Source organism: Macaca thibetana, chromosome 3 (assembly GCF_024542745.1).
Source record: "Macaca thibetana thibetana isolate TM-01 chromosome 3, ASM2454274v1, whole genome shotgun sequence".
NCBI lineage: Eukaryota > Metazoa > Chordata > Mammalia > Primates > Cercopithecidae > Macaca > Macaca thibetana.
The window spans coordinates 21,341,950-21,358,626 of NC_065580.1; the positions used below are offsets into that span (position 1 = coordinate 21,341,950).

The following is a 16,677-nucleotide window of genomic DNA, read 5'->3' on the forward strand; positions in this document are numbered from 1 at the left end:
CTTCCCCATGTCCCATCTCTGATGATTCCACCTGTAGAGGTGGGCAAGCGCAGTGGGAGATCTTAGGACCGCAGCAGAAGCTATGTGGTCAGCAGGCAGTGCAGTTGGCCCCACTGTAGGGAGAAATAAGGCTTGCTGTGTGCCTTATTCAGAAGCGGACAGCCAGCCTGCTTCTTGGGTGTCAAACTTCTGACAATTGGGAATGACAGATATTTAATTTTACTTACCTTGGGGAGCAAAAAGGCCCCAATCCTTTGATAAATCATAGGTCTGTGAAAGCAGATAACCCCAGGCCCTGAAGGACTCACCCCCTTCTCCTTCCCTCCCCTCTTCTCCCTCTTCTCTCCTACCCTTTCCCATCTTTTCCCCTTCTCTCTTCTTCATCTTTATTTTTCATCATCTTTCCCTTCCTTCCTTTCCTCTTTTTCTCTGTCAAACTCTCTCAACTCCCACCAGATATTCATTGTTACTTAGCAGAAATCACATATCTTGCTCAAAGGAAGAAAAAAAAAAAACAGCTTTCTTGGTACTTATAGATCAGGGACTTAGGTAAGGGATGTAGTTGGGTGGGATAGGATTCAATATTAATCTCTTTATTAGGGACAATTGTATACTCTCTACCACTGCCTGCCACTGATCCCTCTGTCCTCCTCAGTCCCCATTGCCTGCTCCAGTGGTCTAAAGCTGTGATGGTTTTTCTCTCATGCCTGCTGTGAGCTGAAGATTGGTGGAGAGCTGTCACTACTTTGAGTGCCAGCAGCGCCTGCAACATGGGAAATATGTAGGATGTGTTTTCTCTTATAACCACTGTGTGGCTGCTGGTGAGATCGTGCCCACCATCCTAAAACCGAGCATATGTTTTATTGTGTTGTTATTTAAGTAAATGTTGCTCATGTTTTTATTAGAACAGTGTAATATAATGGAATGTGATCTATACTGTGCTCCATAGTGTCTTAGTTTAAACAGATATGTTTCTCGCTCTGCCCGCCCTGCACCACACACCTGCAAGTAAGTTTCTTTTGAATATCAACACCAGCAAAATCAGGGAACCCTTAGTAAAGGTGCTTAGGTGCTATTTGATATTTAAGGCAGTAAGCTCAGTTGGCCTTTAAATTCATTGATGAGAGCAAATTACTGTTTTTTAAATAATTTTAATTTTTAAGCATGTTTCATGTTCTAGGCAATATTTATTTGTTTAAATTATGTTTTTGTGCTAGGTTCCATAACAACTATGTCCCAATGTGAGGAATAAGACCTTACCTACTGAATGCTTCTTTTTTGAGACCGAGTCTCACTCTGTCACCTAGGCTGGAGTGCAGTGGGACGATCTCAGCTCACCGTAAGCTCCGCCTCCCCGGTTCACACCATTCTCCTGCCTCAGCCTCCCGAGTAGCTGAGACTACAGGTGCCCACCACCACGCCCGGCTAATTTTTTTGTATTTTTAGTAGAGACGGGTTTTCACCGTGTTACTCAGGATGGTCTCGATGTCCTGACCTCGTGTTCCACCTGCCTCGGCCTTCCAAAGTGCTGGGATTACAGGCGTGAGCCACCGCACCCAGCCCCTACTGAATGCTTTTAAGTGACTTTTCTTGGTTTAATTTATCACCTTTCATAGAGAAGGAAGCACTGGCTCATATAAGTTATTTGGGGAAAAGTGAATATTTGTAGTGTTTACAATGTCCAGATTCCTGCATCTTACCTTTGTATATAGCTGGGAACTTCAAATAGAAAATTGCAACTTAACCAAGCATAAAATTCTATGTGTTTTGGGCAATTTCTGTTCAGAAGCTTATTATCCAGCTACTTCAGATAACTTTAACCACTTGAAACATAGTCATACGCCACAAAGTCAGTGGTCAAAGTTTCAGATTTGCTAAAACAGTTTCCATCAATTAAGGAACTACAAATCTATTTACTTTGCTACTATGGCAAAAGGCCTTGGACCTTTACTCAGAATTTATTTACTTAATTTTACATATGATTGTAAACTGTAATTATCTGATTTCTCAAATTAAAAGCTGTTAAGAAGCTGCCACTTAGGAAATTGAGAGCAACAAAAGACAGCGACACTGACTCAAAACGAGCTCTACCCAAACAGAAGGACGGGAAAGAGAAAAATGACTGTTCTGTGTAGTACAGTGCATCATGTTGTAGTCTTTATGAAGAAAAATTTAGAATATGGTCTATATATTCTGCCTCAAAAGGCACATAAGTACGTAATATATTTTAAGAGGGTCTTTTAAAATCCAATATAGTTCAGTTAAAATCAGTTTTATAACTTACAGTACTCAACTCCATATATTATCATCTGCAGAACATTGCACTTCAGTTATTCCATTTGAATGTTCGTGCATTTACATGACGTTCCAGAAAGCTGAGAGATAACATATCTTAACTCACCGCTTCTCAAATTCCTCTAGCCCAGATCCCTTGTTCAAAAGATATTTTGACTCAGAATCTTGATTTGTAAAACAAAGACAGGAGGAGGCATTCCATTTCATTGACTGCATGAGGCTTCCTGAGTTTTCTCCGTGCCCTCCTCCCATCCTCAGTGACTTTCATAGGAGCCTAAGAAATCCCTGGAACTCCATAGAACTTAATGCAGAGCATAGTGTCAAGCATGAAGCTAGACTAGGACAGGAGTTATTGCCAAGGAGGGAGGCTTTTCAGGCATCCTTAAATCACAGCCCGTAAGTGGTTGCCTACCTGTGGTAATATTGCTTTGCTTATCCACAAAGTAATTTGCTAGGAGTTTCATGGGAAATGAATAGACTGGAATCAACTCCAGTTTCCTTAGTGTCACTGTAACTCTGATTAGCAATGTGACTCAAATGCCCCATGCATTTTCTGCAGGTGGTGCCAAAGCAGTGATTGGCACCAGGATATCCATAGGAAACAGAAGGGAAACCATGATTTGCTTATGGATGCTCTACCCTGTAGAGCAAAATAGAATTTTCTGATTGTTCTTTTGATTGCTACTGCTGTGCTACTGCAATTACTGCTCATGTTTTCTTGTTGTTCCTCCCCCTCCTTCTTTTTCTCTTCTTCTTTTCTTTTTTAGTAGTAGAACAAGACACTGTTCAGTAGTGTAGCTAGATGCTTTGGTTTCTTTTATCATTGTTATGTGCCAAAGCAATTGTCAAACTTATTTCATGTGCTACACCATGTTCTTCCCTCAGGAAGAGGAAATCCAAGAGTGATAAAAGCATCTGCAAGCAGAGTAAAGGCATCTCAGTCAGTGGATTTCTTCTACAAGTTTCATGGCAGTGGTACTGCAGTGTTTTAGGTTCTTTGTAGGTGGCTGATAATGTGTAAATACCCCATGTTGAATGAAGTCAGCTGTCCAAGACCTATGAGGCTGCAGTTTCTTTCCTGATCCTACCCCTCCAAGGTGGTGGTTTGCAGCTCCTCCAGGAGACTGGAGTCTCCTCTGGCCGCAGCAATACTTTATTTCTTCTCACCTACCTGACACAATTGGCTCAAAAATTATACCTCAGCAGGGAAACTACTCCTCGGAAGGGGGAGGTTGCCAGCAATCTCTAAGAGTATCTTCCTTAAGGACAGGAACTCAAGGCCTTTCACACTTGGATGCTTTGATAGACCATTTGATAGATAGGCTTAGTTATAGTACATTACTTTCAGGCTCAAACACAGAAATTATTCAGGCAAATCCTCCTTCCAGTCTGTCCTTTGTAGACAGGGCTGAACTTTCCTATCTTAGATCGTGTACGACACTGGCAGTCATGAAATGTAGATTCCGCTCATTCATCTCTCTCCATGCAGTCCATTTTTTATCATTAGAGAAAAAGATAAACTTTAAAAAGTTTTATTGTATTATAATTTTAAACTAGTATTGACTGTCAGAGAGGCCAACTTGTGTAATGCTTATGAGCATGAGCTCTGAAGCCAGACCACCTGGCCCTCCTGTGCCTTAATTCGCTGACCTTGGGCAGTTTTCTCATCAGTAAAATGGAATTAAGAATAGAACCTGTTTTATAGGGTTGTGAGGGTTAGGTGAACTACCATTCGTGAAGTGCTTATAAGAGCACATAGCAGATATTATATTCCTTTTTAGCAGCTTTTCCTGCTTTTGTTGCTATTCTTATTATTGTTTCCTGGGTGTAAAAGCTGAACTTGCCTTCTTTTCCTTCTGGAAGATTTGGGCAGAAACCCAAGTAACTTAGTCTAGACTCATGCCTGGGATAGAAGCCTAAAATGACTGGCCCCTGGAAATCTAGACACTTTTGCAATAGGGAAAGAATGCCTGTTTTCAACTTAGATCTAAGTTTGGATGTTGGTCTTGCCCCTTAGCTACTTGAGCGATAATGTAGAAAATATTTTAAAATGGAAGGGAATAATGCCTACATTGTAAGGTGCTGAAACTTAGAAATGACAGAATAAAGAGCTGGTTCTTATTATATGCTCAAAATATTGGAGCTATTATTATTATTTGAAGAGACAATCTAGCCCACCCTAAGTCATGCAGATATGGAGCTACTTGGTGAGTGGAGAGACTGTTGATAAAGTTTATTTAATATTTAAGATGAAGTTTTAAATTTGCTTTGTAATAGAAATAATTACAATATTTGGTGTATTTATGTATATATTATATATGCCCACTTTAATACTAGGGAACTCTTCGGAACTCTTCAGAACAGACTGTTAACATTTCTTTCTTGTCTTTTGAATTGAATGTTATAGAAATCAGCTCTCAGGAGGAAGTGTGCAGTCTGTAAAATCGTCGTCCACACCGCCTGCATTGAGCAGCTAGAAAAGGTAAGAGTGCGCCCCCTGCTGCAGCTTTGTTACATTGCAAGTATTTGGTCTTCAGAGGCCCAACGTAACTTTCTAGTTCCAACTTTTTGAAAACAGTGCCCTTAAAAAAAAGCTGGAAGTCCAACATTATTACCAGATTAATAATGGAAAGACAATGTTTTAGGGTTATTCACTCTCTTGTTTGCTGAAGTGTAATTTGATATCATTTTACGTTGACTCTTGGGAAATGGAATAACAGTTAGATGGAAAAGCCTGGAATTCTCTTATTATATCATCTCAGTTCAAGCATTACTATTCACCCGTAGGCTCTTCCACAAGTTGTTTAAGAAGGAGGAAGTTCTATAAGCTTTTTATAATTGTTGTTCACATATATCTGACTTGTGTGGTTTACTTCTTCTCAAAGTGCCTGGAAGGGAGTGAGCCAAGCTGGAAGCCGGCTCTCAGTCTGCTGGGCAGTGCTCCTCCTGTTGCTGCTCAAATGTGTGGGTGGGACTGGAAGTGACATCCTGGTGGTGTCGTACCTCCAGAATAAGTGGATTCGGCAAATCCATTTATTTGTTATTTAGGGAATGGGAAAGGCACCAGTAGTGAGTTGCCTGCCATCCTTTTCCCTTTCACACTTCCTACTCCATTTTTATGTGTGTTTCTCTGTGTATTATCTATGTTCTTGAGCTGTCATGGGTAAAAGCATTGAAATATTTTAGTCCCCCATGACATTCATTTAGTTTCACTGACATGACCAGTTGATCCTAGCTGATGTCTTATGGCAATGACTACCAACATGTTATCTTAATATTTTCTTTTCTGCCCCAACTTCACTTACTGATCTCTGCCTTCATTCTTTTGCTCCTTTCACTTTATCGAGTAGCTAACCAAGATGTCAATGTACCTACTAGGAGACCTCCACATCTAAAAGAAAAGCAATGCTGAATCCTTTTATAAAGAATAACTCCGGGCTGGGCACAGTGGCTCATGCCTGTAATCCCAGCACTTTGGGAGGCTGAGGCGAGCAGATCACGAGGTCAGGAGATGGAGACCATCCTGGCTAACATGGTGAAACCCCATCTCTACTAAAAATACAAAAAATTAGCCAGATGTGGTGGCACGCACCTGTAGTCCCAGCTACTCAGGAGGCTGAGGCAGGAGAATCACGAGAATCGCCTGAATTCAGGAGGCGGAGGTTGCAGTGAGCTGAGATCGCACCACTGCACTCCAGCCTGGGTGACAGAACGAGACTCCATCTCAAAAAAAAAAAAAAAAAAAAAAAAAAATTAACTCTCTTGTCTTTGAATAGTCATCATAATACTAAAAAAATCTCAAGTTTATATTTTCTATTTTTACAATCAGAAACCCAGCTGAGTAGTTTCAGCTGCCAATATCTTTCCTCTGGCTCTTTCTTATCTCAGTTTCTCAAATTTGTGGTGTAAGAGCATTATTGTTTAAAGATACTTAGATTTCATTCTTGAGAATGAAGGAAAGGGGTTGGAGATATAGAATCACCTGGGATCTCAGTTGATTATCTAATGCGATGATTTCAAAAGACTAAGAAGAGTATTGTTCCTTGTTCTTTAAAGGTTTTGCTTTTCAGTCTTAATATCTATCACTGTTTTTTTTTTTCCAGGTAATTCAGTCTAGTCTGATGCTTATCTCTAATATAATATACTTTTCTTTTTGAATGACAGATTAATTTCAGATGTAAACCAACATTTCGAGAAGGAGGCTCGAGGTCACCAAGAGAAGTGAGTATTTCAGAGCTTGATTTCAAGTATCACCTTTGATTTCTCATTGATTCAGTGGCTTCATAGATATTCACCAGGGAATAAAAAATAAATTCTATCTCTCTCCATTGCACACCAATGTTTTGTTAACACATCCATAAATACAACCAATAAAATCTCCAAGTCTTTTCAACATGTGCACACTGGACTTTATTCTCATAAAATGTACTGGGGAGTTAAGGTCTTACCAAATGAACCAGAGACTAGAGGAAGGCGGTAGTGGTAGAATTGAAGGGGCAAGAAAGAAATAGACTTTATTTATTTATGTATTTTGAGACAGAGTCTCGCTCTGTCGCCATGTCTTCTGGTTGATTTTACGTGCATTTTCCAATTTTGAGTGGGTATAAGCTACTCATGGGGCAGCAGAGTAACTGGTTATTCCTATAAACCCTGGAGTCAGGTGGTATGCTTTTAAAACCAGCCTTGATGCTGTGTGATCTTGGGCATCTCACCTAAGCTCTCTAAATCTTGGTGTTTTCGTTTGTTAAGTAAATGAATAAATACATCATAAGCTAGAACTATATTCAGTTCTTGGTCTCTGACCCTCCAGTCTGTCGTGAAGATAAACAGGTAAAGAGGAAATTTGAATGAAGAGTTGTTACTGATGTGTTAGTGGGAAGCAGAGGTATGACAAGAGGAGACAGCACATATTTGTTCACATTTTATTTAGAGGAGACAGTGAGCACAGTTCAGGCAAAGATGAAGAAGGCAGGGAGCGTTCTCAGCCTTCCTGTGTTATTCTGGACAGTTTAGCTCCAGGCCCAAAATTGCACTCCCCAATCAGCGAAACAAAAGCCCGCAATGAACAGAACCTGTCCTCCTAGAATGTAGTTCCGCCTGCCCAGCAGTCACTCACTGCTTCCTAAACATTACCATCTTATACGATATCCTCCTGAGCACAAAGTCCAGTAAAGATGATTTCTGATCAACGTATTTTCTCAGGGAGATGAGGTTCAGTTCCACTTATAGATTTACTCCTTGGAAACCTTCCCGGATGGTCTACTCCTCCAATCAGCTCTGTGTAGTAACAAATAGGAAAGAGAGGAAAGGGGTCAGCGAAGGGGCTTCTCCTGAGGAGCTAAGTTAGTTGAGAGGAGGGTGGTTAGGAGGTGAGTGGTGAGAGCCTTCTGGATAAAAGGAAGAGCATGCAAATCCAAATGAGAGACTGTACTGAGTAAGACATGAGATCTGAGATAGCAAGAGCTAGATCGTGAAGGTTCCTGTAAGCCATGCTGCAAGTTGAGTATTTTATCATCAGGATAGTTGGGAGGTGAGCATTAAACTACTTTAAGCCAAATATTGTTCAGGCTGCAGTGTGGAGGAAATACCATGCAGTTCAAGAGTTGGAGGCATACAGGCAACTTTCAGAAGCCATGCTAGTAGTCTAGGCAAGAAATCATGGTGACATTGAACTAAGAATAATGTTGGTAGATATGAGTTTGAAGGAAACAAAATTGACAGGATATAGTAACTGATTGAATTTTGGACACAAGAGGAGCCCAGACTAAACCAAGCTACTGCTACACACACACACACACACAAAACAAAACAAAACAAAACAAAACAAAAAAACTGAAAAACTGATTAGATGTATGAAAATGAGTTGATGTGAAGATGGGGTGGGGGAGGTAATGACTTTAGTTGTAGAACTATGATGTGTGAGGTGTCCCTGTTGTCCTCAACTGGAGATGCCCAATAGAAGGTTGAGTGGGTATATGAGTTTGGAGCTTATGAGGAAGACTGGACTGGAGGTCAGGCATTGTGAGTCATCAGCATATTTACACAGTAATAAAAGCTGTGGGAATAGATGAACGTGGAGAGTGATATCTCAGAGGAGATATCTGAGAATTACAAACGTTTAAAGACAGTTGATGAAAAATGACAACATGAATATGAACGCTCTAATTGTTAGTGACAAAGCAAAAGGATGGGAAAAAATGTGGAAAGAGAGTAGGTTGGGATGGAGGTTGTAGAAAGAGAAAAACATAGTTGTCCTCATCGATTGTCTTCTCCCACTGTGTTTGTGCAGCATAGCAGCAATAGGAAGGTTGTGGGCCATGCGCAGGATGAGGCGGGCAGGAGAAGAATGATAGGGCTGCGGTGTCGTAGTGCCACCCAGAGTGCAGACAGCGTGGGCCAGAAGATAACTCAGTGACAACTCAAATGAAGGAGGTGCTTTATTTAGGAAACTGGAAGGGATAGTTTCATGTTAAGATGGAGTTTATGACTTTCTAGCCTGGGGATTCATATACCTACCTTTAGCTTTCTGCCCTCCAGTGTGTATTTCTCTCTATCGATAGGTCAGTGTGGAGGCAGAGGAAGAGAGAGAGAGACAATTTTAATTGTGCAATTTTTCTAATACAGCATGTTTTTGGTTTTTATTAGCCTGTACCACTTCTCTGAAGCTAGACCTTCCATAAGGGTTTTGGATATTCTCCCTTGTCTTCTTATCAAGGACTTGAAATTCCTTCCTTTAATATGTTTTCATCACCCCCCTCTATTTCTAGATAATTTCTACCAGCATAAACACACTCTAATAATTTCTATCTTTAAAAAAAAAAACAAAAACACTCCTTAGCCACCAACTGTGTCTTACCTACTGCTCTAGTTGTCAGTTTTGTAGTCACTGCCAAGCTTCCAGAAAGTGTTAACTATATAAATTATTTTCAGTATGTCACTTTCTAGTCATTGTAACCTGTTCTAATCTGATGTCTGCTCTATCCATTTACTGAAATTGCTGCTGCTTTCAGTTTGCCTATGATCTCCTATATGCTAAATGTATTAGGTGTTATTTATTTTTCTGTTCTTCTCAAAAATATTCAAGATACTACATATTCCATCCTTCTTGGAATGCTCTCCTCTCTTGGCTTCCCATATCACCCTTTCCTAATTTTCTTCTTGCTTCATTGGATAGCCCTTTCTATTCTTTTTCGTTGCTTACTCCCCCAACCTCTGCAAATCCCTCTGAGCTTAGTTCTTGTCTATGTTCTCTTCTCTCTGCCCACTCCTGTTAGAGGAGCTCATCCGGTCTCATGGCTTCAAATACCATGTGGGCTGACAACTCCTAACTTTACATTTCCAGTCTGCCTTTCTTGGAGTTCCACTTGGCATGTCTTTTGAATGTATCACAGTCATCTAAAATATAATACATCAAACACTAGACTATTCCCATTACCATAAAAATGATTTAAGAAAATCCTATGCACCTCAGGAAATGAGATGGCTGTTGATCTGGCTTCTCAGTTGAGAAAACTGGGGGGTCATGTTTATTCCTTCTCCCATAGACTCCCCACATCTAATTCATTTGCCCGTCCTTTCAATTTTTTAAATAAAATATATTTCAAATCCACCCAATTATCTCCAATTCTGTTATCAGCACCTTAAACTAAGGTACTGTGACCTCTCCCCTTTGGCCAATGCAATAGCTTCTTCATGACTCTTCAGTTTTCACTTTCAGTCCACCCATGATTTAAAGAAGTAATCTTTCAAAGTGAAAATTAGATTATGAGGTTGGTGCAAAAGTAATTGAAAGTAATGACAAAAACTGCAATTACTTTTGAACCAACCTAATATAATTTTCCCTGGCTTAAAACTCTCCAGTGGTTTCCATAACTCTTAGAGCGAAAGCAAACCCTCTGTCTTGGCATGCAAAGGCCCACGTCGTCTGGCCCCTGCCTGCCTTTCCAGCCTCCTCTAGCTCCCATATAGACTTTCTTTCCATTTGTGTGGCACACACAAAGATATTCCCCACCTTTGGATATTTGTGTATTTCATTGCTGTACTGAAAATCTCTTTGCGTGACTGTTTCTTACAGTTAGGCCTCAGTTCAAATATCATCCCCCTCAGACACTGTCTTAGTCTGTTCAGGCTGTTGCAATGAAATACCATAGACTGGGTGGCTTATAAGCAACAAAAATTATTTCTCACAGTTCTGCAGGCTGGAAGTCCAAGATCAATGTATCAGCATGGTCCCATTCTAGTGAGGGCCCTCTTTGGGGTTGCAGACTGTGTTCTCATTGTGTTCTCATTGTGTTCTCATGTGGAGGAAAGAGGGTGAAAGAGTTTTCTGTTGCCTCTTTTATAAGGACCCTGATTGCATCCATGAAGAGTCTATCCTCATTACTTGATCACCTCTCAAACACCTCACCTCCTATTACCATTGCATTGGGGTTTAGGATTTCAACATACAAATTTGGAGGGGACACAAACTCCAGTCTTTTGCTGAGGTCTTCCTTAACAACCACCTTTAAATACATAGTATATTGTTCTTTATCAAAGTATCTTGTTCTTTCTTTTCAGGGCACTTTGTATACCATAATAATTTATGCATATTACCGTTTGCTTGTCTAAAGAATGTCTCCCATCTTTAGTGTAAATTTTGGGAGGTCACTCATAGATTTTGTCCTAAATTAATTGCACCAAAATACAGAGTATGTGATTGATGGATATCCGCTGACCGAATACATTTACAAAGGTATTCATTTCTCTCAAAATGTTTAGGAACTCTTAGTCTAAAAGGACATTTTGAAGATGAAACTAATGACTCACTGACTATAACCCATTTGATATTCTTAATTAAAAATTAAGAATTCTTACTACTACTAATTTAGATGTTTACCTAGTAAATATTTGCTTTAGAATTAGTTTGACCTTAGTTCGAATTATACCTCTGCTTCTTTTCCACTAAGTGGTAAGAGTTTCTGGAGCACAGATTGTTGGTCACTATGCCCTGGCATTTGCATAGTGCCTGAAGTGTGACAAGTTTTAAATAAATATTTGTTGGAGCCATCTAAGTTGAATCTTTCTGGATCTCCTTTTTCTTAGTCATAAGCCATGATGGATTGGGTTATGATTTCTAAGATCCTTTCAAACTCTATAAAATATATATATACATATATATATATAATTTTTTATTTCCATAGGTTTTCGAGGAACAGGTGGTATTTGGTTATGTGAGTAAGTTCTTTAGTGGTGATTTGTGAGATTTTGGTGCACCCATCACCCGAGTGGTATTTACCGAACCCAATTTGTAGTCTTTTATCCCAGTTCAACTGGCTGTTTGAAAATAGCCAAGCAATTGTATTATGTATTTTTGCTAACAATACTGAATATAAGCCCTGAAATAATGCATTACCAATACTTTAACACCCATAAGTAATAGCCCTTTCCTTGCCCAGTGCTTGAAGTTGTATATGAATAATTCAGAAGTTATTGATGAGCAATAAAAAGGTTTTATGATGTTAGAAGCCTTGCTTTGCTATCTTAACAACAATATGTCAACACTCACATTTGCAGTGTTAAGGATCCTGAGTCCAATGTCAGTTCAACAACTTAGGAGCTCTTAATAATGGTCAAAAGAAAAGAGGGTGAGAAATGAAAGCATTAGGGATATAAGGATTAGAAAATATAAATGATTCTATTGTAATGTTATTTTCCTTATTGATGAAGGCAATTGATGATCCTCCCCTCCTCGGTGGTAACTATGTGATTTAATTGTCAAAGAAATTAGGTGGATAATTCCATTCAGTTCAACACACATGTATTGGATGTTTGCTTTGTTCAAACTATCATTAAGCAGCAGTAGAATAAATTTCTATTGGGCCTAAAAAGAACTCTGGACAGAAGGGTGCTGGACATCTCAAATCACAGAGCTATGTTTTGGAGACAATTACTCATTTTCCTCTATGATAGTGATTTTGTATAAGTTAGTTTATCAATTCATGCCTTAGTTTTTGACTTATTTTCTAGGAAGGATGATATTAAAAATATTTAACAAATGGTAGAGCCATAGAGAATAATATTTAAATAATTTTTAAATGTTTTTTTATTCCCCAACTAAACTATATGATATTATACACCTGCTTACCAAATTATATACAGTAGTCCCCTCTTATCCATGATTTTGTTTTCCAAGGTTTCTATTACCCAAGGTCAACCACAGTCCAAAAATATTAAATGGAGAATCCCAGAAATAAACAATTCATGTTTTAAATTTCATGCTGTTCTGAGTAGTGTGTTGAAGTCTTATGCCATCCTACTCTGTCCTGGGATATGAAACACCCCTCTGTCCAGCGTATCCACTACCTGCCCATTCATCACTTAGTAGTTTTCTCAGTTATTAGATTGAAGAATCATTGTCTATGTAAAGTTTGGTACTATCCATAGTTTTGGTCATCCACTGGGAGTCTTAGAACATATCTCCTGGGAAGAAGGAACAACTGCGTGTTGCAGTAAAAATGAGGAAGTCAGTCTTAAGATTCCTAAATAATTGTTGATATATGGAAAGTGTTGGCTGACTGTTTTGAGTAGAGCTGTCACTTGCTAAGTGATCCCATGAGTCAGCCATGATTTCACACAGGTAATTGCATCGAATGTTTCCAACATGTTCCTTCTTAAATTGATAGTCATTAGCTGATTTATAATCTCAATAACTACAGATTTTTTTCTGAACATCAATGATATTGTTCATTTTCCCTCAGCTTCTGCTACACTAACAGCAATTATATTACATTTTTCTATTCTGTATGATACTGTCTGACATTTTTATATATTCAATATTTCTACTACTGTCATTGAAATCATTCATTGGCGTGTCATGTTGAAGTAGTGTGAGCCCTGTCTTGCAGAACAGAGGAAAGGCACAGTGACACAATGGTAAGAGCACAGATTCTGGTGCCAGCCTGTCTGGGTTTGGACCCTCACTTTGACCTTTACATTTTAAGTAATGACTTCTATGCATTAGTTTTCTTTTCTGTAAAATGAGAATGATATTGACCATGGAAGTCAAACCCTCTGATAATGTGTGAATTGGGATATGCTGCAGTTGGCAGCTGGCTCGGGTTCTCCCTAATGCTTATTCCTAAGCAGGCAGTGGACTAAGGTTCTCATCTTATACGTTGAGTAGGCAGATGCTAAAGGTGTCAGCAGTAGCCTTAGCTGCAAAGTAAAGAGGTGGAGGGTCCAGTACCTTCATCCTCAGTAGAATGTTTGCACTAAACTGATGGGATAGATACTGATAACTGGGCAGGTTATTCTGGAATTGCTGTCATTTTCTTGAAAGCCACAGCCAGCCACAGGATCCAGAATTGTCCATCCATGTGGATATTTAAGGTTGTACAGACAACCACCACCAGCTGGGCCCGGCCCCCAGCATTCTGAGATTCTTTGGGGGAACCAGTAACATTGCTCAGACAATATGATTTGTTTTCAGAAGAGAGAGATCATTGGAATAGGATCCAGGAGACCTATTATGTCAGAAATTAACATTGTAATTGCTTAATATTGAGGAGGTAGAAGTGGTCTCTAATGTTGAGGGGATGCAAGGGAGCAGTCAGAGAGATGCTAGGGGCACTAAACTGCAATTTCCCAATCAACATATATTTCAATATTTCAACAACTCATAGGATTTTACCGATACATTTCAAATAAATGGCATCTCTACTCATGAAAATTCTCATGAAGATTAAAAGAATTATTACTTATAAAATATTTCTTAAAGTGCATGGCTCATAGTACACAACAAGTGTTAGCTTTTATAATTAGCTTCTTTCTTAGAACAATCTAAGCTTGTGTCTTTGTTTTATTAAACTGTGGTAGTAGGAAAAGCGAGACAAACATTAGACTAAATTGTGGGACCATTGTGCTTCTTTATATCTGATTATAGTTAAAAGACCATTATTCCTCCAGGGTCTTTGTTTAGTTTTAGTTTAAGTGGATTTGACATTATTAAGAGAAATAGAGGTGGCATTTCAGTATTGATAATGCTAATGCTTATTAACGGTATTCTTGTCACTCTGAATTTCATGCCTTGATATATAACTTTTTTTCCCTCTACACTGATCTATTTTCTGTCCATCTGTACTTACTAACAGAACAGTGCCTGGCATGTAGGAAAAATTTAAATAATTGAATACATGTTAAAGTGAATATATAAAAATAAATTAATATATATTAATAAATTGAATATATTGAATTGAATATATTAATATATTAAATATATTAATATATATTTTAAATTGAATATATATTTATATATTAAATTGAATATATATTAATATATTAAATATATTTTAAAGGGAAAATAAGGACTATGGCTAGACCCTACAATAGACATGTTAGTATTAGATTAAGTGTGTTTTCCCAGAAAAGGGCAAAAGAAAATAATGAACACTTTATGGGTATTGTTGTCAGAGGGATGAATTGTTTGTAAGTTATGAGGGCTTGCCTGCATTCTTAGTCCTGAGGATGACTTTCTTGTAATGGTGAATGGTGCTACTTGACTCTGCCCCAGGAGTGCTTGCCTACTTGGGAGGAAAAGGATTTTCTGTGTTTCCTACAGTCTGAGACAAAGATAGACCTTGAAAGCTAATCTGTAATAGTTCATGGTACCCAAGGATGGTTTAAACACAATACCACTGCAGAAACATCATCGATATGCTTATATCTCTTGTCCTTGACATCTCTTGCCTTCAGCTTTTCTCTTTCTTCACTCTATCTAGTTAGTAATTCTCACATCTATGTCTTGTATTGGGAGATCTATTTCTGAGAGTTTGATCTACATTATCTCTAGCTAGAATGTTTGGTGTGGTGCCTGCCTGCCACAGATAAAGCACTACATACCTATTTGTTAAATTGAGTTGGATATTGTTGTTTCAGCTTCTCCCCTTCACCTTTCCACTTTTCTTTGGCCATTTCTTTTACCTGCCTCAGTTACTTCCCAGCTCAAGGTCCTCTACTGTGTTCACAAATCTGCAGAGTGTTTGACTAGTAAGACGGTAGAGTAACAGAAATCTGGTGTGGCCAGTTGCCACTAGGAAGACATGGAGGGAAGACATGAGAAGTGGAATCTACAGATATGAAAGATCTTTGGGGATGGAGAAGTAACTTCATTTGTCCAAGTAGATTCATGTTTATTGTTAAACAAGTCATACTCATAAATATTTGTTTCTGGGCTCATATCGTGGTTTATATAAATCAATAGTATTGCCACATTAAAAATGAATATTGAGGTTTGCAAATTAAAACATATTCAGTCAAGTGCAGTAGCTCATGCCTATAGTCCTAGCTATTCAGGAGGCGGAGATGGGAGGATGGCTTGAGCAGAGGAGTTCGAGGCTGCAGTGAACTATGATTATACCACTGCACTCCAGTGTGAGTGACAGAGCAAGGCCCTGTCTATAAAAATAAAGTTTTAAAAATATTCATTTAATTTTGTTTTCCCACAGAATTTTGTACGTCATCACTGGGTGCACAGGCGTCGGCAGGAGGGGAAATGTAAGCAGTGTGGTAAGGTAAGAGCCCAGTCACCTCATGGCCTCGCAGGAGGCTCCCCAGGCCTCTGCAAGCACCTGAGGTGGATAAGTCCTGTCCCTGAATCCAGTGTTCACTACATCAGTTCCTTTTTGAAAGACCTTACTTGTCCAGGTCTCCTTAAGAGGCATTGTAGTTGTTCTAGAACTCACTGCATGAGGCAATGGTGTTAATAAAAAGAATTAGCACATTTTAAGATACATGGATGCATTCTTAAAGTGAATTTCATTAATGATTTTTGAAAATATAATTATTTTGTGAAAATACCCTCATGAAGACAACTGACTCATCATACTTTGGTCAATAGCAACAAATCAATGGGTTTGAGTAACACGATGTATGCTGATATAAAATTGTGTTTGGGCAGAACTGTTTAGGACACCATGGTCAGCAGCTAGAAATGTGTTGCTTCCTTGGGACATTATCCAGTTCCTAGAAGAGATGCCCTTTTTATTTGTGGTTGTTTATATCTACCTCCTCTGTCATCACGGCTGCTTATAGGCCCCTCAGGATGCAGCGCCACTTGGAAAAGTGAGCTGGGGCAAGGGGTGGGGTGTTATGACTACATACTATTAAATGCCATAGATCCCATGTGTCATTGACCCCAACAGATTTGGGTTATAGCTTTTTCCAATGTACAAAGATCTACTTTAAGGATGACGGGGTCCTCTGGGAGGGTTAAACTGGTGGTAAATATCACTATATGTATTTATAGTGTGATTTACCACCAGTTTTTTTAATGACATCAGTAGTAAACTGATGGTCATCAGTAAAGGGAAGTTTGGATTTGGCAGAGGGCAAGATAATTTGGGG

The 16,677-nt window shown here is 39.0% G+C and overlaps 1 protein-coding gene across 8 annotated transcripts in view; it reads left to right on the forward strand.

Annotated features, from left to right (window-relative positions):
- Positions 1 to 16,677, forward strand: part of DGKI (diacylglycerol kinase iota) — a 464,727-nt gene that overhangs the window by 185,743 nt on the left and 262,307 nt on the right. For all 8 annotated transcript variants that reach the window (XM_050782372.1, XM_050782373.1, XM_050782378.1 and 5 more), the window contains 3 exons: positions 4,703 to 4,777; positions 6,460 to 6,516; positions 15,780 to 15,845. In XM_050782372.1, the coding sequence (XP_050638329.1) occupies positions 4,703 to 4,777; positions 6,460 to 6,516; positions 15,780 to 15,845 (198 nt within the window). The remainder of the gene's footprint in view (positions 1 to 4,702; positions 4,778 to 6,459; positions 6,517 to 15,779; positions 15,846 to 16,677) is intronic.